We start from the raw sequence: 23,089 nt of genomic DNA, 5'->3' as shown, positions 1-23,089 counted from the left end.
CATTGTATGGGATGTGAATGAGCGCTGTGATTGGCTGTGGCGTCATTGTGGGCGGGGCCTGTCACAGCTTCAACAGTTTCGCTCTCGCGTTTGACACAGACACACACACACTCTCTCTCATACACACACACGCTCTACTGTCGTGCGAGTTTGGTGGAAGGAGCGCGTTGCTGCATCTGAACTCCAGGTAAGTTTTCTCCCATATGAAAGAAGAATTATTACAAACCCCTGCAGGCATGTCTCTCTTTTTTTAAAAAAAAAACACATGTATACTCGGACTTTTATCTCTCGCGACATAATTCTGTGCGATATAGTTTGAGCGTGTGCACGTGGATCTTTTGCTTGAAATTAAGATGTGCGTTTTTTTTCTTTCTGATGCCTCATGTGGTTTTATTTACAGTGCATGTCACATGTTCTTTCGCGTGCAGAAAAGCCTCAATAATATACTAAATATGCTAAAAGAGTAGATTTGTTTGTCATTGCAGGGAGGTGGGGGTGGCGTTCCTCTTTATTTGTTTAATAGGGCTGCAAGACTTAAAAAAAATCCTCCAGAAATCACTTCCGATGACACGGGAAGACACCGGGGGCTGTGGGTTTATTTTTCCCTCCTGAGATAATAAGATAAGTTTGATAGCGGTGGCTGATCTGATTGAAGCCCCCAGTCTCTGTTTTGTCTCTTTGAGTCTGAAAGCACGACTGTATTTCCTCCGGCTTCCTTGTTTTAGATCTGAGCTTCCTGGTACCACTCTGGGGTTGAGGGGATGCAGAATGGCTCCACTGTGTGACTGTGTGTCTATTTTAGAAAGGGAAAAAAAAAAGGAAGTTGGAATCAGAATGGAAACATTGTCACACCAAAATCATTATCTGTTTTTTTTTTTTAACAGGCAGTGAAGACTTTCAGTAGTAAAGTATTTGGCCTCTTCATTATCACACAAAAGCAGAGGATCTTTTGTAATCTTGTTTAAAATCAGAGTTGTCAGCTGTTGGGCGAGGCTCCCCAGCCTGAGCAAACAGTGACACAGACTTGTAAAATATTTGGCATGTTTTGGACAGAGCACTTTGAAACAACAAACCGGTGTTGTAAAACTACAAATAACATTTATTGACTGTGTTTAAAGTAGATGATGTAATGATTTTTTCAATTACTTTACACAGTTTGCTCAATGTAACCCTCTCTTAAAATGATAGATTGATATCAATGCTTCCATACATCTGAAGTCCAGATGACAGCAGATGAAGGCAGGGTGCATCCAAGAAAACCATCAGGGAGAACATGCAAACCCCAGACGGACAGAAAATTCTTGCTATGAGGCTAGAGTGCTAATCACTACACTATATCTGCGCTCAATAACCACATAATTACTCATCATTCATCTCTGCGTTGCCACAGCTTTAAATAGCTCAAATTTATGAGATGACATACTCCTGAAAATTGATAAGAAAGCAAAACAACTTCACCCAGATTAAAAAAGTATTAATCTCTGTACCTATATCGATGATGAATTCCTCTTAGTCACGAGATATTCTCGATTCATCCATCTATTCTCCTTCAGTGCTGCTTTGTCCCGTTCAGAGCCAGTAACAGGCAGCTATCAGTGAAGGGAGGTCATCACACACACACACACACACACACACACACACACACACTCATATTCACACTGGTGGGCAGTAAGATCAGCAGTTCAACTCACACGCATGTGTTCAGAACTTGATAGGAAACCAGAGAAACGGAGAACAGGCAAACTCCACACGGAAAGGCTGGGACTGTATTCGAACCCACAACCTTCTCATAGTGACATTGATAGTATCATGCAACAGTAAAGAAGCTGTGTTTTGTTTTTTTTCTCTGTAACATTAGTGAGGATCATACTGAGTGTGAACTAAAGAGAAATCTGTCGACCCTTCAGATGAAGGAACAAGTTCCCTTCACTGTCAAATGGTGAGACTAATCGTTTCTGATTGGACGCCCATACTGAGGAAGTTCTGGGAGTCACTGAAATGACTATCAGGAACGCAATCTGAGTAAAAGAGGTGAGAGACTGTATAAACTTTTACAAGTTGCATCATGTAAGCTGTGTTGATCACACAGGGTCCAAACAATAATTCGCCGTTGATTTCAAGATGAAGAGATACTCAAGGAGTATTTAACTAAGACATTAAGCTTGTTTTTTCTACAGGTTTCATCATAGCCATGCATATTAAATTAAGGAAAATTAAAAATATGTGTAAATTCCATTAAAAATCTGTAAATAAGCATTTAAGATGATCCGAAATTGGTGCGCATGCTGCAAGATTAGTTCTCTGCTCAGGTGGAAGAACTGGAAATGAGGGTCAACATCATGTGCAGGCCCAGTGACCTTTTCTTACAAAGACCTCTTATCATTACTTCACAAAATATCTACCACTGGAAGGGAGTACTTGGATATATTTTGGGAAAAATACCCCTAAGGCATCCAATTACTGAAATAATCTTTGTTCAGCTGATGGAGGAGCGATAATGGGAGTGGCAGCCACATGAGGACAGCGGTGTCGTCGGGTCAGATGAAGTGCGTTATGTTTGGCTGGTATTATGTCTGCTCTTTTATTTTTTTTTTTTTAGAAGCCTGAAGTTGTTGAAGTTGACGATTTAGCAAGGTGGAGTCACTCGGGTTGTGCAGACGCCTGGACCATGAAGTGGGAGTTTCTCGAGGTAGCTTCAGGATTTTGCATACAATGAAGCAGATTAACTTCTTATTGGGATAAATAACAACAGTATGAAGAGGTTGTGTTCTGGATAAGAGCTCAGCATGTATAGAAGCTCTGCCTCCCGACACGTCAGATCTCTTGGAAAAGCGACCTGCTAATGACGAGATAACACGTATTTATGGAATCCTTTTCACAGAATAAAGTCTAAACTCATTGAGCACTTTCAAGTTTGTTGTTCTTGACTTGATTTTAAGCTCATTTCGCTCCATCAGGGTTACAGCTGAATTATTAGGTTAACAGTGGTCCCACCTGGCAGAACTGCAGAAGCATTAATGAAACATCGTGACGTATAAAACAATAATACGGGGGAGCTGAGTGGGAAAGTAACTCAATAGAAAATATAAACAAAAGGAAGGGCTTTGAGTGAAACATCTGTGATGTAATGAAGTGAAATTGAGTAGTCAGAATGCTTCCCGATGAATTAATACTTTATAATCTACAAAGTCACACAATAACACAGCTGACAAGTCTCTGCCAGCTTTCCTTAGTGACTTTTTGCTGTGGCAACAGTGTTGCTTTTAGCCTGGCTGACGTTTGAATTCCTCGTATTTTTGGTGAATAACTGCTTCTCCGTTACATAAGCTGCTCTGCAGCGTTTGGTCAAATGGCGCAAACACCTTCCTTTTTAATGCGAATGTGCACTGATCACAACTGGAAAAAAAAAACCCTGTGTTGAATTACCGTCTTGTTAACCTGCATCACAGGATTGCAGACGTCTGAGTATGTCGACAACAAGTGTTGTTCCGGGTATGTTCAACCCACTTCATAGTATAAACCTCACGAGCTTGTTTGAATGTTCTCATACTTGTAAGCTCTTCAGCATTAAAAAAAAAAAAAAAACTTACAGGAAGTGGAATGGCTTCCACTGCTGCAGTGAAAACAAACTTTAAAAACCCTTTTGAAGTAGTTTTTGGTTTAGTAGCAACAGTTCCATCTCTTCTGTGTCTTCTCAGTCGGATCATCTCAGCTGCATCAGACATGATGTGATATAGAAGCATTCTGCGCAAAGTTTGATACAAATGTGGGAACATTTAAAAGTGTATTTAGTATCAGCTATGTAAAAACAAAATCAACAGTAAAGTAAAGGAAAAAACTAGAATAGAGTAGAATTTCCCAGAAGAAAATGCAGAATGGGCAGTTTTCAAAATGTCCTACTATTTTAAGTCTTTTGAAAACTTTCAACAATACGTCACCCAGTTTTACAACATGGAATGACACTTCTCGTTTCATTCTAAATTGACTACATGGTCTCTGATGAAAGCGGTGGTTTTTGTTATCTCCTGGAAAGATAATCACATGAAAATGCTGCAAATTTCATCAAAAATGTTCATTTCATCAGAAATGAGCCCTAATATTAGGATTTCTTGGCTGTAATAAGGATGAAAATGCAGGATTTGTATTGTGTGATTTCTTTTTTTTTCCTGCTATTATCATCCTCCAAAACATGTGATTTCAAATGGGGGGGCAAAAAAACCCCTAAACCAACACATAAATTTAGTGAAACCTTACAAAACAGCCTCGATTCAACATGCTGCAGAATCCAGACGGCCACAGACTTTCTTCAGCGTAAGACGCCGCCCTCCTGTTTGTCTTTTCAGAATTATAAAAATAAATGGAAACACTTCTTGGCACAGTCATGTGTCTGTGGGTTTCATGGCTCCAGTGGCTCCGCTGCAGCCAAGTGTGTGTGTGTGTGTGTGTGTGTGTGTGTGTGTGTGGGGCTCTATTTGTGCCGCTGCTGCTCCTGTCTGTGTGACGCACTCGGCATATCCTGTGCTCGTGGCAGTTGGATCACTTTACACCCACTGACCTCCAATGAAAGTTTTACAGCTGTGACACTGCGTTTGCCCCGCTGTGCACACAAAAAGGCTAATTACCGCCTGCTGCATGTCGGTGCTGCATACCCCCCCCCCCCCCAAAAAAAAAAAAAAAAAAAAAATCATCACATTTAGTTTAAACGTTTGAAGATCTTTCTCAACGTGTCCAGAAACTACATCAGTTTGAGAATAGTTGGGAAGAAAATGTCCTAACTGAAGTAGCATGTTGCATCCTGTGCTTGTTTGTACTTAATGAAGGCGGAGGTGAGGAGGGGTGAGTGACTTCAACATTAAGAAAAAAAAAAAAAAAGGATCAGATTTTGAATCCATTTCATGGATTTGATGGACAGGATCTTGGCAGATTTAGGTCAAAGGAAGTACACAGAATATATTTAATCCCCAAGTTGTCTCAAACAATGAAGAATTCAAAGCTGAAAACTGCAGAGAAACGCTCAATATTTGATGTCATCTATTTCACTAAAGCCATGTGTGAAAACAGCCGTCGTCGTTGTGGCGCTCTGGTTATCCGCGATCCCTCTGCATGAGGTGACAGCTGCAGCCGTATTGACAAGGCCGCCTCTGTTCACAGCTGTCTGCGGCCGGCAAGAATGACTTCTGAAGTATCTCATGCACATAAATTTAATCTAATCTGTTTGCAAACACGGATGGAAATCTCTGGTGCAGCCTGTGACACTCGATGCACTCAGCCTGTGGAAGGCAAGAAGCCGTCGCAATGTAACTAAAATGAATTAGAGAGTGAAGCTAGTGGCCTTCAGTTAAGTTTAATGACTAGATTGACCTCAACGCTCCTCAGACCATTGCTCATGTTTGATCTTACAGTTGCATATGTGTCTGCTTGCATGTTGTTTTACGAGCTCGACCCTTTCAGCTGCCGTGTGTCCCCTAACCACACTGAATGCCACATCCCCAGCTGAACCGGACTGGACCGCCTGACTCGGTTCTCACTCGCATTTCAGATAGACTCACTCGAAACTCAAGCTGAACGATCTGCCTCGTCCAAAGCATAGTCTGTTCCAAAAGTGATGATTTTACCTTCTGAGGACTTGAACCCACAACTGTGACAACAGGCTCGTCGTCTAAGAGCACGCACACACGAGCAAGTGTTACTTTTTTTTTTGGGTGGCATGTCCACCTATTTTGTTTGCTGGGAGCAGAATATCGCGGGTCAGTCCAGTCCAACAGGTTTACAAATTCACAAACGCGCTCGCCGGTGCAATAGGGCTTCCTCATATTGTCCGGTATTGTTGATACAGGAAATAACTTTGATTTATATCCTCCATTGCTCATACTGAATTGCGCTTTTTTTTTAATTGTTCTTGAGTTTCTGCACATATTTTTCCACAGCTTTTTATTGATCCTATTTTCTGATTAGTCGACAGAGATCTCACATGGTCGCTGCGAGGTGCCATTATACAAACAGCAAAAATGTCATTTATTTATTTCATTCATCCTTAATTTGACTTGGAGATAAAACTGCTCTTTCAAGAGAGACCTGAAACTGTATTCTGCTGTGGTTTTGTCATTGTTCCTCCTTATCCAGGGCTGCGAAGCTCGTCTGAGTTACTCCCCCTCCCCGTGTTGCTCTGGGTTGGGGATTTCCAATCGAGTCGATGCGCGTGCACGGAGGCCCACCTCTGCAGCATCACCAAAACACCACCTCTCTCTCTCTCTCTCTCTCTCTTGCTTTATGAATGCACTTCCACACGTTGCTGTCAGGTCCTTCCTGTTTTCTGAGATGTCTGCAGTGTGCCTGAGGGGAAATGAGCGCTCCTGTTTTCTGTTCGGTCACATTGTTTGAGTGGACCACCGCCGAGCGCGCCGCTCGTACACAGCAGGTGCAGATCGATGTGTGCACAGCTGAAACTTTGATCAGGAACTGATTCACATTAACAGTAAACTAAAATAGAGGAAGTTTGCTTCCCTGAATGTCTTTTTGGGACATATAAAGAGAAAACAGGCCAAAATGCTTTTACAAGCACCTTTTCTGGGTCATTTGTGTGGTCGTCTCCTGAAGAGTTTTATATGTTCATGACTGAAGATTTAAACAGTATCCTGCTGCAGAGTTTATATCCGGTTGAAGAGCCTGATGCTGCTTTTTGGAATAAACCGGAGGTTTTATTTCCCTTTTTCTTGTTTTTCTGCAATTAGCAAGATTTGCATTGCCCCTCTTGCTCGGCATCAGAAGGCCTCGGCGCCTTCGTTTACCGTTAGCCTGGTGGAAGTCACTAAAGCTGTGGCTCTGCCCAATCGCAACATTCACACACAACAAAACTGCAAAAAAACTTCCTGCCAGGAGCTTTCTGTTCCTTCCACAACTACATTCAAAGTGTCTTCCCTACAGACTCTTCAGCTGCAGCCGATACCGTCTGTTTCTGCTTAACAGAGCAGCAATTTTGGAAAACATTTTTGAGAACGTGAGCATTTTTGTCCAACTCAGCTGTCAATTTTGCAGTTCTGTTTTTTTTTTTAAAGAAGAATTGCAGCTCCTGTTTTTTTTTTTTGTCCCCCTCTCTCTCACTGCTTCTCCCCACCCCCTTCTTTCTGTTGTCTCTCTCTAAAAATAAAGCCTCATCAGCCTACTCATTTTGACAGGAAGGAAACGCTGTTGTATGTGTCAACTCCTCTGTTGCATTAATAGTTTTCGGTTAGAGATGTTTCGACCCAGCAGCAAACAGTCCACTGTATGGAATACTTGTGTGAGCGTTTCTGACGCATGCTGTTTCTACCTGTTAGGTTAATTTAGCATATTAGAAAAATGCAAAGGGGGATTAAGAAAACTGTATTTTAAAATTATAATGTGAGCTGAAGATGTAAACAGAGAAAAAAGCAGATAGAGAAAAGAAAATGAAAGACAGTGATAAGGAGTGGCTACAGTCACGGCTCCCGGAAACCTGTGGTGAAACAGGCAGCGTTCAGCTGCTGAGGCAGCACCGCTTGCTTGGTCTTTTTTGAAAGCACTGCTTTTCTTCGAGGGATCAAGGCTAAATCCATCATGATAAGTCCCTTCATTGTACATGCAGGGGCTGTGGAATGACCCTCTCTCCCTGTGTGTGTGTGTGTGTGTGTGTGTGTGTTAGAGCGGGGAATAAGGAGAATTCAATGCACAGAAACATGAATGAAAGCTGGTGAGACAACCTTTGGCTGGAAAATCGCTAAATAACTCAGCGATTTTACTATTACAGCCGCATGCTTGTCCGCCCCGCTGCTTTCCACCACTCCCCCTTCTGCCGGCACGAAAGCTGTTTATTCCCTGTTGTTACTTCACACACACTCTGCAGAGAGCCGTCATCCTCACCTGCCTACGACTCGCACTCTCACACTTTCCGTCTCACATGCGCGTTACTTTCGGCACAGCCTGCGGAGTGTGTGACACAGACACACAGGAGTGTCTGCTCAGGGTTTTTCTGGACTGGGGTGAGTTTATGGGATAATATTTTTATTTTCTACCTGTTGCTCATGTTTGGTGGTTAAGAATTTAATAACTGTATTGACTTTTTCTCACTCGGTATTCTTTCTTTGGGTGGAGGTCAGTGGGGTCTAGTCTCTTGTTTACACTGTTAATTGCCAACATTATGTCCGTGATTCTACAAAAGTGATCACAAAATTCTGACTTATAATCTGCAAAATAAGAGCAGATTTCTCCGAAAGAACGAAGAGAGGAATAGGTATTTCCTAGAAGCAGGCTGTGGAGGTAAATGTCACAGGAAACTGTATCGATTATTCAGCATCAGGTGTTTATTGTGGTTTTGGTTTCCTCTGATTTCATCTTCACACTTTGTTTAATCAAAGAAGAGCTTTTCATTCAGATATGTGGGACGTTTATGGGTTTCAGAGATTATTCGTAAAGAAACCAGGCAGTCTTGTTCCTGGGGATGGGGAGAAGTGTGTGGCTCCTGTTAATCCCTGAGGTGTGTGTGTTTGTGTTTGTCAGCTTACAGTCTTTTTTGGGGCCACGTTGCTTTTGTGGGGTTCAGAAATGTAAAATTTGGGGCCCAGCACAGATTGACATGCTTTTTACGGTTAGTAGGTGATTGTAGGGCTCAAGTTTTGGAGGCAAATGGGTAAAATTAGCCTTTTTTCTATTAGATTATCTCAATTTATTGTGATTTGAAGGCTTTACAAATGTCAGATAGTATCCAATGAGGGAACAAGGATGCATCTTTAAATTTCTGGCAGTTCTTCAATATTTCGAGGCGTCTTGACCGTACTGACAAGCTCACAGTTGTAAAACCTCCTGATACTACGGAGGACCTGGGAGCCACGAGAATGACGAGTGTGTGGGCACAAAGCTGTTTTTCTCTCCTTAGTAGTTGTGTGTGTGTGTGTGTGTGTGTGTGTGTGTGTGTGTGTGTGTGTGTGTGTGTGTGTATTTTTAGATATCGATTACGATCTGGGAGTTTTGTCAATAAGAAGTATTCATGTCAAAGTCATCAGAGGTGTGAAGCGTTGGGTTTGACGCTGGTTGAGGTCAGGATGTAAGACAGAGGTTTGCAACCCACACTTCTGTAGCTGCGTGTGACTTTTTTTTTTTTATTACTTTTTTTGTCATTTCAATTTTGACTGACTCGCAGCTTGAGGTGAAAACTGTGACATTAGGTACGTGTGGTTCACATTTGTGTGGGGTGGTCCTCAGTTTGTGGTTGTATTTATACAAAGTTTGACTTATGTGGCATTTGCATGAATGTGTGTTTGCGTGTGTGCTGGATTGACCCTGTGAGCCGCCTGCTATTTTTATGATTTTTTTTTTCCTCCAAATTTCCCAGTAACAACTGCATAACTGTAAGTCCAAACTAAATAACTTAAGACATCATGCATGAGGACACATAAGACACACTCAGCAGGATGAAGAAACACAATGAGTCTCTTTGTCATCTCAAGAAATGTAGACTAGACACTCAGTATTTCACAGACAAATATAACTCTCGTGTCATGCAGACACACACAGATTATCGTCAGTTAATTTGTGACCAGTGAAACTTGGTTTTAAAAAGCCGTTGTGTAACTTTAGACTGAAACGTGAGCAAGCGGATGAGAAAGACGACACAGTAACCCAGTCAGCGGCTATAACGCTGTCAGAGTGAGACACTCTTCACCCCACTGAGGCTTAATCCCCAGAATGACAAAACATATGCAAGTGTGACTTCCTCTGGTTATTTTCCTCCTAATTGCAGTTGATGGACCCACAATGTGTGTGAGACATGAGCAACAAGGCCCACTGGGATAACTCCAGCTGTGTGTGCAACATGAAGCCAACGGGTGAGTTTTCATTCCAGTTTTTAATCTGCTCTGAGAGTTACAGTCATCGACATGTAAGCATGTGACCTGTCTTGCTTCGTTAAAAAAAAAAAAAAAAAAAAGCTTTGAAACTGAGCTCACTACTGCAGAAGCATTTAACGGCCAGACCGTCACGTCTCAACTTCATTCCCAGACGGCTGCTCGCCCACCGTTCCGGAGTCGGAGTTGTACCGCAGCATCCAGGCCGTGCTGCCCAGAGACTCCGACCTGCAGCACGCCCCAGACACTTTCAATAAAGGTACAGCTGCTTCCTTCAGCGTGGCTCAAAGTTATAAAAACACAAAGATGAGGACGTTTTTGCCTCAGGGCTTCTGCTCGTCACTCTGCTCAGACAACGCAGGAAAGATTATGAACTACATTGTATTGCTTTTGTTTCAATAACCACACTGTATCGAGTGTTTGCCTCTGTCAGCAAGCATCAGGGACTATTCAGATGTTAATCATCAGAAAAACACAAGTGTGTGTCGTGCTGTGAAGCGTTTTCATCCGCTGGTGACTGTGTGTGTTCAGGAATGCTGAGATGGACGCTTCACCGGAAGGTTCAGAACAACCCCGTCAACAGCTTAGCTCTGGTCTGGGTCCTGATAAAGGAACTGGAGAAGGTAAAGCTGATGCTTGAACAGTCACAATTTCAGAAACGTTCTGGACAATAAACTTGTGTTTTTCGGGCAAACATCAATGTAGACCACGGTGAGAAATATTTGTACTTCTAAACTGTACTTCGTCCTTCTTCAAGCCACAAAGATGATTAAGAAAAACGGTGACAAAGGAGCTGGAAGTAACAGTAACATCAACTATAAAGGTGCAGAATTTGACAAATAAAAGGGTGATCAAGCTTCGTCATCAATGTTAGTCAAACGCCCAATGTCACTTCACAGAAAAGGAGAGTTTTAAACAAAGCTTCCTGTCCTGTTAGAGCAATATCTATTTTAAGATAAGTTAATGTAAATAATTTAAAAGATAATTCCCCTTTGTAACTGAAAACTATACAAGTAATCCATGATGCTAAATGTTAAGCTGGTATGTCCACACTGACCAACATAATGTGTGTTTACATGGATGTACATATGACAGCAACCAGAGAACGATTCAATGTTGTTTCTCAAGGAAGAAAAAAAATCTACATTTTCTTTAGTATTTGAGTATGTATATGAGAATCAGTACTTTTTAATGTTCACTTATATAATTTGTATTAATGCTGATACCAAAGTCTTTTTGTATAGAAATACATGTAATTTCATTCTATTCAGTTGAATTTGTATAGCTCCAGAAACAGCACTATCATCTCAAGGCACTTTTTTCAAAGAAAAACTAAACTATCCCACTTGAGCATTGCATACGTGACTGTGGAAAGGGTCAAACACTCTTTTAACTCAAAGAAACCTGCAGAACCAGACTCAAAGGTGACGGCTTGCTGCTATTCCAGTTAGACAGAAAATAAACGAGTTGTCAGAAGAAATGGAGGTGATCCATTCCCTACAGGAGGCTCAGGTCAAGAGGTTTGGGTTCCACCGTCTCAGATCCCGCAGGACGTACTGAGTCCGCCAAGGTCTGCGGGTCGCCACTGACTTGCAGTAATGTGATGGTTCCAAGTTGCACGAGAAGCGTTTACTCATTGAAAGACAAAAAAGAACTCGCTTGTGCTCTGATGTGGCGTCACTGACGGATGCTTCGTACCTTAAAGGTGCTGTAGGCAGGATTCAGCATCTCCGCCATCTTGCTTAGGTTTACCTAAGCAAGATGGCGATTTGAGTCATCTAAGATGGTGATTTGAAACCCAGCACAGCCAATCCTGTCCTGTTTTCTCTGAAATCACGCCCTTACGCAAGTTAAGCCCCTCCCACAAGAACGTGTGACGAATGCCCCTCGACCAATCACAGTTAGAGCCTCAGGGGCTCTTCTGATTGGTCAAAGATACCTGGAGCTGTCGAGATTGCTTTTCAGCTCAGAACAGAGACAGATGGAAATGCTGCGCCCTCGCGGTAGTGCAATTATGCTACACTCCTAAAGGATTATCAATGGATACTCTAACATTTAATCCAAAGAAAACACAGAAAAATTAGCATTGACTAGCAAAATCCTGCCTGCAGCAGCTTTAAAAGCTGAGACTGTCGGCCTCCCTCCCTGAAGCTGGGAGCTGGTTCCACATGAGAGGAGCCTGACAGCTGAAAGCTCTGCCGCCCGTTCTACTTTTAATAAACCTGTAAATGCAGCCACACTCAGAGTAAAGTGATCTGCTGAGTTGAGATGTGACAAACGGCTCTTTAAGACATGATGGAGCCTGGTTGTTAAGAGCTTCATAAGTTAAAAGAAGCATTTTCAATTCAATTAATTTTTTCCACACTGAGACGTAGCGGAGCGCTGACGTTGTGTGGGTTTCTCTCTGCAGGCTCAGAGGTGGGACTCGCGCAAAAGTATCATCCCTTTACTCCACACGCTGATGTACGCGATCATTCAGGTACAAAGAGAACCTCCTGATATTTCAGCCTGGACACTGTATCAATGATCATCAGCTCACCTTTTTAAATGAAAAGGCAGGCGTCTTCCTGGCCATTGTTTTCACGACAGATCTTGATCTTGCTTGCGTAATGGAGTTGTGTGTGTGCATGTGTGTGTTTTGTGTTGCAGACCGCCTATCTTCCAGATGAACTGTACAAGCGGGCTTATGATTTATGTAAGAGGCTGCTGACCTACCCTCACCCGTACTGCACCGTTGGCCTCAATTACACAAGGCATATGAAAACTGAGCGCTTCATTCCAGGTATTCCAGCTTCAAACAACGCGTAATTTATTCTGTTGACTCACTGACATTAAGAGCACTGTTAATGAGAATCTCCTCCCACCAGGTTATTGTTCTGCTAAGAGAAACTGGAAAACATCAATAATGGCTGTGATTTTTATTTAGTATGGTTTTGTTTTAACTTTATGGTCAAAAGATGGTTAATCACATAGAGAGGGGAGCGACACCATTAGTTATCATTGTCGCCCTCTCAAAGCAACATGATAATACAAAAAAAAAAAAAAGTTGTATTTGGTCGCCTGCTGTTTATAAATTGTGTTTTGATCTGCAGGTCTGATGTACCAGAGAATGGTCACTGCTGAGCAGAGGCTGAAAAATGTGCACTATCCCTTTCAGGAAAGGTGAGTGAGGAAGCTGAAAAAGCCCTATGAAGCTGGTTATTTTCATTATATTTTCAATAATTCTAGATTTTTTACTTTAATTCCTCTGTATTCAACTTTTTTTGGTTTGTTTTTTTTTAATTAAATTTTGTTTTATCGCTACCTGTTTCAGTTGTCATACAGTGAGACTTGTTTCTGTTGGAGCAGACTGTTCAGGCCACATTTCTCATTATTTCGAGTTGATGTAACTTAATATGAATTGCACGCACGGTTTTGTGTTTTTCTGGTGGTTTTCAGGGTTTTTGTTTTGGCGGATCCGGACATCTTCTCCAGACCCTTGACAAATGTTCTGTTGGGGGATTTTGCGGCGTCTACTTCAGCTTCAGGTGGATTTCAGGGTCCTGTGGATCACATGCGCTACGTGGTCCAGCACTCCATACAGGCTGCTTTAGGAGCAGAGCTCTGCAATGGACTGAAGCTTTCTCAGGCCCTGAAGGTCAGTAAAATCATTCATTTCTGCAAAGTTACGCTCACAACTTTGTTTTACTTAAAAATGCATTGTTTTTAACCTGTTGACACCAGATTTGATGATCAACACTGTTCCCACGAATTAAGTGCAAATTACAATATGTCCATTTCGAAACGTTTCATCAGTGCATCCAAAAAAAGTCACATTTGAGTTATTTTCTTTGATGCATTATATTGTAGGACAGACGCGTTATCCGGTTAGTAGTGATCTCTGCAGGATTTTCTATTTTTGTGCCTGGCTTTGTTTTTTATGTGTCGTGTGGAACATCCTGAATGAAAGTGTGCCGTTTCTGAGCTGAATGGACGATCATGGAAGTGCCTCCTGGCACCATTCCTAACACAACACCTCAGCAGGACACACACAACGGCCGGCACACACACATTTTATGACCTCTCACCTCCTTGCTATGAATACATGGGCTGTATATGTTTATCTTCCTGTCAGTATGTGTGTCTAACCTACGTGTGTGTTTGTGTTTTGTGGCAGGACATGGGTCAGGACATCGAGCCGTACTTTCTGGCAGTTATGGCGACTTTAGAGCAGAGTGTCGAAGAGGGCCGCAAACCGGACGGCGCGGCACTGAAAAGCCGACTTCAGCAGCTGTACAGCCAGATTGTGACGGACTCGGACTCAGGTTGGTGCTTTCTGGAAAGGAAACGTAAAGCAACGCAAGGCGGCTCCATGCTCTGACTGTTGAATCGAGTTACTGGTTTAAGCAGATACCGCCGATGGAGAGTTATAATGTTGTTTATGATATTTGTGGTGGAGGACTTCCCCTTGTGTCCACATGAAATCACACACATTGTGTAATGACCCTTCTTGCATCATGACCATAATGCATTCCTGATGGATATTCAAAACAGATTCATTCAGTGACTTCAACTGCTGAGAATGCAGCAGGATGCGTCATCATGCAAACACAGCCCACTCCCTCCCTGATTCAATAACAGCAGCTCTGGGTCACACAGAAAGCATGCCGAAGCTCTGTTTGGACGTTATCTTTTCAATCTGCTCAGTGATTACAATTATACGGTCGCTCCCACCCTGCTCCAAACCTCATTAGCAGTTTGTAAATCATTCAACATTGTGTGTGTGTGTGTGTGTGTGTGTGTGTGTGTGTGTGTGTGTGTGTGTGTGTGTGTGTGTGTGTGTGTGTGTGTGTGTGTGTGTGTGTGTGTGTGTGTGTGTGTGTGTGTGTGTGTGTGTGTGTGTGTGTGTGTGTGTGTGTGTGTGTGTGTGTGTGTGTGTGTATTGAAGCCTTTCTCTCTCAGCACTCAAAGGCATGAATTATATTTTATACTGTAAAAGCAACATGAACTCAGTTATTCGAATCAAAGTTACTTCAAGTGTGTCTTCAAATCCGTTGATGTCAGAATCATCCCACCTACCATTATTTTCTTTTCATTTTTTTCATCAACCAATCAATGTTCTCAACATTTGTTTTCATTATTTGCATATATATGCTCAATAGTTTTACCACATATGGTGTGTTTTAACTAATATCATGCAGCAGTGAAGGCAAGCGGAGTGATTGCCAGAGAAATTGAATCATTAGGAAATCAGTTGTGCAGCCAAGGAAGCGGCATTTTCCAGTCACTTTTAGTGTATTTCAAAACACTGAGGCACAAAAACAGTTGATTAAATTTGAGCGTTTCAGTGAACATTTCTTTAATTTTATAGAAGTACTTGATGCTAAAAACTAACTAAAGTTGTAGTTATTTACAGGCTTTATGCCATTGTTTTCCGTTGATCCTATACAATTAAGGTACAACTGGGCTGTTTGTGGCCCCTGAAATCGAATGAGTTTGACACCCCCGATCTGAATCCATGGTAATCGATGGCTGTTTGAACATGTAAACAAGCTACAAAAACGACTACATATTTATAACTACAGCTTACAAATGTATCTGTATGTACTCAGTATGTTCAGAGCAGGGTTGACACTTGGCCAGCTGCTGAGTTCAGACAAAGATCTCTCTCTCTCTAACAGTTTCCTCCATGACCAAATCTGTCTAGTCAGATGTCTGACTTATACATTTTTTCCGGATATCTATTTTCATGACATCCATGTTTTTCGCCGACTTATCATCATGTCGACCTTTTCCGACGAACCTGCTCTATTTCCATCGCAGCTGGAGGACTGAAGGATGGACCCGGGGAGGAAGTCGTGGCGGTGGGGGATGCTTTGTTTTTGTCGTTGTTGTGACAGTTTTGTCTCTTCCTCTTTGTCTTCCTTCGTGGGTAAAGCTGAGCCATTGTCCGGGGGAGCGCTCAGCGACTGCCCCCTGCCTAACCCCGAGATGAGCTTCCACCTGTGGACAGAGGAGCTGGATATCTGTGAGTGGCTCTGGATGCTGTGGGGGGTCTTGAGGAAATAGTTGACTAAATAAATGGAATAGAAATACTTTATTCATCTCACATGGAAAGTCTTGACATTTTTTTATTGCAAATGAAAATAAATATTTTGAACTCAAACGTGCTGAAAGGTTGAAAAGCTTCGCTCAGTGATTTTCAACAGATTTTCAGTTTTTTTTTTTATAGCAGATGCCAAGTTTTGTTATGAATGATTGAGGGGTTTTCCTTTCAAATGACCTGTGAGTGACAGTGAACTCACAGGTTTCTTTTCAGCCTTCTATTTTCAGTGCTCCCATTGATTAAACACATAAATCAAAATGTGCAGTTGATCTGTGCTGTGGGTTTCTGAAAATTCTGTTTTATTCAGCAGTAACAGGTGGTACTCTAAATATTTGAGCATTAAATGAATATCATGCAGTTTAGCATGTTTTTAGCTCGCTTTCAGTGGGGGGGGGGGGGGGGGTGGGGGGGGGGGTGGGGGGGGGGGGAGTATTTTGTTTGGTTTTATTTAATTTTACCTCCTAAACCGGTTTGATAAATCTTCCCTTGGGTTTCCCGGATCACACTGTGCATTGTAAATCAAGCACCGTGACTTGTCCTGTGTGCTGTATCTAAGCATTAATAGGCGTTAAATGCTAATGGATCATAAGACGGCCCGCTACACCCAAACAGGATGATGAATAGAGTCCTCTGAAGCACGAGCCGAAAGCTGCTTCCCTTCTCTCCTCGAGCTACAGGGAGCACATGCATGCAGAGATGTTTCCCCGCAGCTTCATGAAGTTACATGTGACGGAGAACTGTTTGTAATGATGGAGGAGTGTGAGTGCAAGGTAAACGTGTGTCTGCAGATGAGACATGAGAGCTAAACTCGGAGCAGTCAGAAAGGCATAATGAAAAGCACTGTGCCGCCACGTGTGAGTGTTTTCCTCTGAATCCCACGTCTGTTTCCAACGCTCACAGGGCGAGAGCTGTTCAAGTGGCTCCGGTCCAGCTCCACGTCCGAGCAGTTCCCCCTGATCCAGGAGCAGGAGGACTTCGACCTGGGGGAGTCGCCCACGGACCTCCTGCTTTCGGACGTCGCTCGCTTCTCAATAATGTCCACGGACAGTGGCATCGAACGGGACCTGCCCGCCAGCACTGACCCGTCCCCGTCGTCCTCTCTGGACTCCGCCAGCATGAGTGCATCATGGGAACACTGCAAAACGTAAAGATAAAGCACGCTACGTACTCTTATAAGTGTATAAATCTTTGCTTTCTTCACAGTCAGTTTAAATGAAATATTTTCACTCAGAATGTTCTTCTCTCTCTCAGCGAGAACGAGTCGGCGAGGCTGTCGCGCCGAGGAGGCATCAAGATGAAACCGTCGGTGAAGGACAGCATGGCGCTCATGCAGGACACTCTGGAGGACCAAAGCAACCTGGGAGGAGGGAGCGGAGCGAGGGGGGAGAAGAGAGGGACCACTCTGCAGAGGCGGACAGGGAGCACTGCGATGCGGAACCCCTTCCCAAAGCAGCAGAGACACTTCACGGCCAGGATCGTGGCCATGGGGGACGACAGAGTCCTGGGCCGACTGGCCAAGGCCTTTTACTTCTTCAGGTCAGAGACTGAGCCAGTCACACACACACACTGGCTGGTCTGCATTATTAGAGTTCATGCACCAACATGGACGTCGTCAGACTTTTTCATGATCGTCTTCATGAAAGCTGAAGAATTCAGACAGATCAGCCGGCGCGTTTGTGCCAAATGCAGCTATTGAAATCGAGTATGTTGTGTCAAAATCAGTGGCTTTGTCTTCTTTGCGTCCACCGTCACCGCTCTTCGGGCTGCTGACGTTTCCTTGGTCGTTCTTTCAGGAAACGGGAAGCGCGGAGGCTTTTTCTCACAATGAAATTCAACCTCCAGTTTTACTACATCCCTGTTTGCAGTTCTCCAACTCCCACCTCACCTGCGAAGGTAAGCCAACTTCCTCTTGTCTAAACGCAGTGACTCAGTGTGGTTGACATGGGAAAGTCGACGCCACTGCCAGAGACAATGGTATGAAGTTTTTCATTTAAAAAAACGATCTTTAGAATTTGCTGGAAGCAATACTTCTCAGAGCAGTTTATATGGATCTGTCATAACCTTTTATAGCATCTGTTGTTATTGTAATGATCTATAAATGTCTGTTAAGTGAAAAGACCATTCACTGATATACTAGGAGAAAATTGTTATTCTGCTTTTTTTTTTATAGGAATTCTACTTTTGGTTTTGTTTCATAATGTCCAAGTGAATACAAGTGAATCACAAAAAAAAAAAAAGAAAAAAATAAGAGAAAAATGACATTTGAATTAAAAAGTCAGTTGTTTTGTCACATGAATTTTGGATCTTTTTTCACTGAAAAATCAGATCACTTTCTAATATGAGATACCTTTGTAATTTCTTTCAATTTTATACACTAAAGGCTTGAAAATGTTCTTCTTACATCAAAGAATTGTGAAATATATGATGGTTTTGTTCTTTGAATGATTATGTGGGATTTTTTTTTCAATGTATTCTCATGTTTAGAGACATGCCAATAGATTTATTATTATTCGAAAGTCAGGACGGACTCTTTTATTGAGAAATCAGGAAGTTTCAATGGATTGGATTAAGTGATCTTGCACTGACTTGCTGAAATAAAGACCACCTTTCTGCGATAGATGGGAGCAAATGTTCCAAAAACTCCAAATATCACTTGTACCTAATGCTGAATCAGCTTTGATTCCTTCTCACTGTGTCGGCTCTAAGATAAAAAAATTAAATTAAATTTGTCTTAATGAGATGTGGGGATTATTGAACCTGGTTTATAATTTCAGTTACTTCGATTGTAGTCTACTGTTGTATATCGTAGTGACATCTCATAAAATCTACGAACGTCACTGAGAAACTGAAGACATGCAGTAAAGTCATACTGTTCCTTTGCTGCTGTTGGTTTTCGGTATTTGAGGTGTAACTCAGTTTTGCTTTCCCGTTCCTTGCTTGTAGGAATCCCTGTTCGTCACCAAGAGGGACCCCTCGGCTCTCGGTTCCTATCTGAGCACCGTGGACCCCTGGTACAACTGCAACATCAAGAGCCTGGGTACCATGATTCCCAAACTGGCCCAGATGGTATGACGATTCAAAAAGCCTAAACCTTAAGGACACTCACGTATGCTCGAGTAGTTGATTACATGTGAAGTGTGTGAAAGACTTCCTTTCAGAGCGAACTGTGTCCCCTCCAGTCAGCATGACAGCTGATCTTTGCATACGCTACCACAACGGAAACTGCTCGACATCTTCGAGCAATGATTTCAATGTATTGAGTTCACTTCAACCACAACTCAAGTTAAAGATATCTTCATGCTGCTCTGCTGTGGTATAGATTCACCCTGCAGCATGAACTGTGGTGTAAATAAAGCTCAGCGTACATATAGAGGACTTTTTTTTTTATACGGGAAAGAACAGTCTCATATTTCCATTCTGAAAAACTTCTTATGACACTGACCTAATTTCTTCATACGTACAGGACCTGAATTGTGTGTGATTTGTTATTTGAAGCTGTCTTTTGCATTAACAGCTACTCTCAAAAAGTGGCTGTTATGTTACCAGTCGATACATTATCAGCAGAGCTAGGATTTTAATGACTTTAGCAGAGTTTTCAGGCATTATGCCAATATTGTCTATTTCTCAAGACTTTTTAATATTGTATTATCAATCCCTACATTAATATGAGTCAGAGTTTCAATGAAAGGTCAAAGCTGCTGAGAACAGTTATTGATACTGAAGCTGTAAAAAAAAAAAACCACACGAATTTTGCGATCGAGTTGAATCGATAATTTTTCAACTCCAAGACTTTATGTTCGTCCAAAAGGAAGTTAAAAAATCTGTTATTTTCTGACTCAAAACTATTATACAAGTTGAAAAGTGATGTATGGGTGTTGACTTTTCAATCCATGCTGATTATCACAATTACAGTAATCATTTGTGTGTGTGATGAACACACAAACCCAAGTTGACGTAACGCTCTGTGTTCTCCAGCAAGAGGCAAACCCCAGCAGGCCGAAGGAGCCCTTCATCTCCGACGTCATTTCCTACTACGTCCGCACCGGGCAGCAGCCGGTCTACTTCACCATTTATTTTGTCAAGGTAGGGACGACACATGCTATATAAATGTACGCTGCTTTGCCTACATTGCATCTGCTTTTTCACTGTCGCGTTTTTCAAGTATGTTCTATTTAGAGTTGTTTATTCGTACATTAGATAACGTTCACACACATGACGAAGGAACCCGTGGAAGACGTGTTCCTCACCCATCTGGAGATGGACTTTCCTGAGTTCAGACAGATCTCGGCATCAGTTAAAGGTAAACAGCCGTTCTACTGTCGGCCTGCCACTGAGATCAAACAAGCTCAGCAGTGTGTGTGGAACCGTTTCACAGATAAACAGAAGAAGAGTTCAGGGGAGGTCTGTGGCGCCGTAGTTTCTTTGAATTACAGGAGGGTGAGTTCGTTCAGATCCATTATTTCCTCGTTTGGTTTCTAACATGTTTATGTGTTATTATTAAGTCGTGGAGCGCTAAGTATGGTTCATGTTGAGTTTATTTATTTTGTGATTTAGGTGACATTAAGTGGTCGAGACACTGACAGAGGACTTTCAGTCAGAACGACGGGCCTTCAGATCGACGCCATTCCCTCCAGTGAAGCAGAAGGTTCAGTATTTAGTCTAACAGACTCAGTATTTCATAATTTTCTGCAAACATTATTATTCTGTCTTAATCTTACGTCCTAAATGTTGCCTGTCCTTTCATGTCATAGATCTGAATTGTTTAACGCTGACGTTTAATGAAACTCCTGCAAAAGCTAAAAACAGTGCCGTGGTGAGTCAGCGCCCCGCCCAGGTTTTCTCAAATTCAAACCTTTCAAATAGAGTCAGTTATTTCTGCAACTGTCATTCTTTTAACTTTTCTCTGTTGAATTTTACAGGAGTCGAAGATTCGAACCACAAACGTGAGGATTCGCAGTCTGGAGTCTCGAGCGTTCACTGTAACTCTGGACAAAGACAGTCACAGGAGCTACAGAGGCGTGCAGAGGTAACGCCATCAACTCTCCAGTGTAAAGTCTCAATCAGATAAAATCTGCTCACCCATTAGGTTTTGATCTTTTCAGGACGGGCTTTCTGAGTTTGAATGTCATAGCTTGGCTCGGAGCAATGGCATGCTCAGGCTGTGGGAGATGCAGCGCTGCAGCCAGGGTTGATCCACGTTTAATCTCCATCTAACGTGTTTGTGTTGCAGCATCGAGATCTCCCCCTGCGAGGACCCTGGATACTGCGTCCAGAAAACCATGAGGTCCAAACTGAACCTGGCCGAGGATAAAGAGGCTGGCCTGAGCAAATACATGAGCAAAGGACTCCCGCTGCCCATCAATACATTCGCCGGGATCATCAACTGATGCGGGGAGACGATGGCACAGAAAAAGAGAGAGAGAGAATTGACACCATCATGCAGAAGTGTGATCTTCCTCATAAAACGCTGAATTGAATCACAGTGAGCTGCTCCTGAAACCAACAGGTTTTACTTCTGCTGCTTGACACTGAATGGCACGAATAGGAAACCCATTTCACCACCAAAGCGAGACCCACGGTCTCAGTTCGTACCGTTGATGGACCGGCCGGGCGACTGCTCTGACCAGAAGAGGAACCAAGTGTTGTGTCACTGCAGCTGATGATCGAACCTCAACAGTGTTTCACTCCGCGTCGCTCAGGACGAGCAGCTGGTGGAGAAGTCAGTGCGGCCAAAAGCAACAAAACAAGTTTTTATTTCTGACAAACCAGCACAGAAAATCAACACCCACCTCCGCGCGTTAAAAAAAACAGGAAATAATTATTCACCGCTTCAAAAGACATAAGTCGAGTGAGCAGGTTTCTTTTTAACTCTGCTTCTCTGACACACTACATCACACTGCCTCCATCATGCTCCACACACACACACACACACACACACACACACACACATAAACACAACACACAGAAAAACTTCTCCCTATCTACTATTGAAACATTTCCATCATGAAGCAACTGGTACGGTGGCGTTCATTCTTGTGTTTGTCCTTGCTCAGTTATTGAAAAAGACTATTTATTCTCCTGCCAGGAAGACTTCAATGGAGGTGTTAAATAACTGACACTGGCTTTGAGTTGGACTTATGTATGTGCTCCAAGGACACTATGGTATGTAGAAGCTGTAACTGTATATACTATTGGAAGGTTTTTGTTTGATAATGCACAAAGTTAGGGAAAAATAAGCTTTGGGGCTTGTTACACTGCTGACTGACCGGGTTTAAATGCAGCCAATTTTGTGTTGCATGCTGAATAATGTAAACAGTTAAAACCTGGGGACATTCATAAATTGCACATTTGCCAGTAAATGTCTGAAATGTATCAGTCTTAAGGTGTTAAAATCACCTCTGACCCCCATCCATTTACTGTGGTGCTTCAGTTGATGTAAAAATCTGTTAGAGTAGAATGATTTGTGCGTTTTTTTTTTTTTTTGCACTAAACCTGCAGGGTTGTTTGCCATTTCCCTGTGGGAATGACACAGCATTGTGCAAAGCATGTGATGGGACTTACGACTAAATGTGTAAATACTGTGTATCTCTAATTATTTAAACATCATCACGACTGATCTCAGACAGCAGTGAACTTACAAAGGGCTTTTCAACATGTGAAACGCCTACCAAGAACAAATGGTTTTTCATACTTCCCAGTTTGCGTTCATGTATATATCCAGTATATCACACAACAAAGAGCCTGTTGTGACGCAACCCTGCAGGTTTGACGTGAGACGTAAAGGTCTCTGCCTCAGGAACTGAAAGCCATGTATGACTGATTGCGTGGGAAACAATCATTTGAGTGTGTGCGTGTGTGCTGGACTGAGAGGGTGAAATCATGAGTTTTAGATTCATGATATATTTTGCACATTATTTTTCTTCTGACATGTATGAACTGTCATACATTATAAATGTAATTGTGTAAATAAATGATTTTGTTTTACAAAACAGAATTTTTTTATTATTATTATTTTAAGTGTAACCAAAATCAGAATACTCTAAGCACCATAGACATTATTTTTTTCTCATGATTTAAAAGTGTATATTGATAATATTGCAGCGTAAGGTTAAAGAAAATTGAGTCAGAATTAATTGGAACATAGAAA

At 42.3% G+C, this 23,089-nt stretch overlaps 1 protein-coding gene across 2 annotated transcripts; it reads left to right on the top strand.

The window, feature by feature from the left end:
* Window positions 1–121: 121 nt before the first annotated feature.
* Window positions 122–22,899, top strand: pik3r6 (phosphoinositide-3-kinase regulatory subunit 6). 2 transcript variants are annotated; one of them, XM_030095204.1, is made up of 21 exons: window positions 122–187; window positions 9,755–9,839; window positions 10,012–10,116; window positions 10,389–10,480; window positions 12,268–12,336; window positions 12,507–12,639; window positions 12,950–13,019; window positions 13,296–13,494; window positions 14,014–14,161; window positions 15,775–15,864; window positions 16,843–17,086; window positions 17,194–17,478; window positions 17,736–17,835; window positions 18,886–19,008; window positions 19,918–20,025; window positions 20,140–20,242; window positions 20,318–20,379; window positions 20,497–20,587; window positions 20,694–20,755; window positions 20,862–20,968; window positions 21,173–22,899. In XM_030095204.1, exons 2-21 carry the CDS (start codon window positions 9,782–9,784, stop codon window positions 21,327–21,329), a joined length of 2,406 nt encoding a protein of 801 aa, XP_029951064.1. In that variant the 5' UTR covers window positions 122–187; window positions 9,755–9,781; the 3' UTR covers window positions 21,330–22,899. The 2 variants fall into 2 exon arrangements, with proteins under 2 accessions (XP_029951064.1, XP_029951065.1); XM_030095205.1 differs by lacking the exon at window positions 122–187 and adding an exon at window positions 7,950–7,997.
* Window positions 22,900–23,089: the final 190 nt, after the last annotated feature.

Source organism: Salarias fasciatus, chromosome 6 (assembly GCF_902148845.1).
Source record: "Salarias fasciatus chromosome 6, fSalaFa1.1, whole genome shotgun sequence".
Classification (NCBI taxonomy): domain Eukaryota; kingdom Metazoa; phylum Chordata; class Actinopteri; order Blenniiformes; family Blenniidae; genus Salarias; species Salarias fasciatus.
This window is presented reverse-complemented; position numbering and strand designations above follow the sequence as displayed.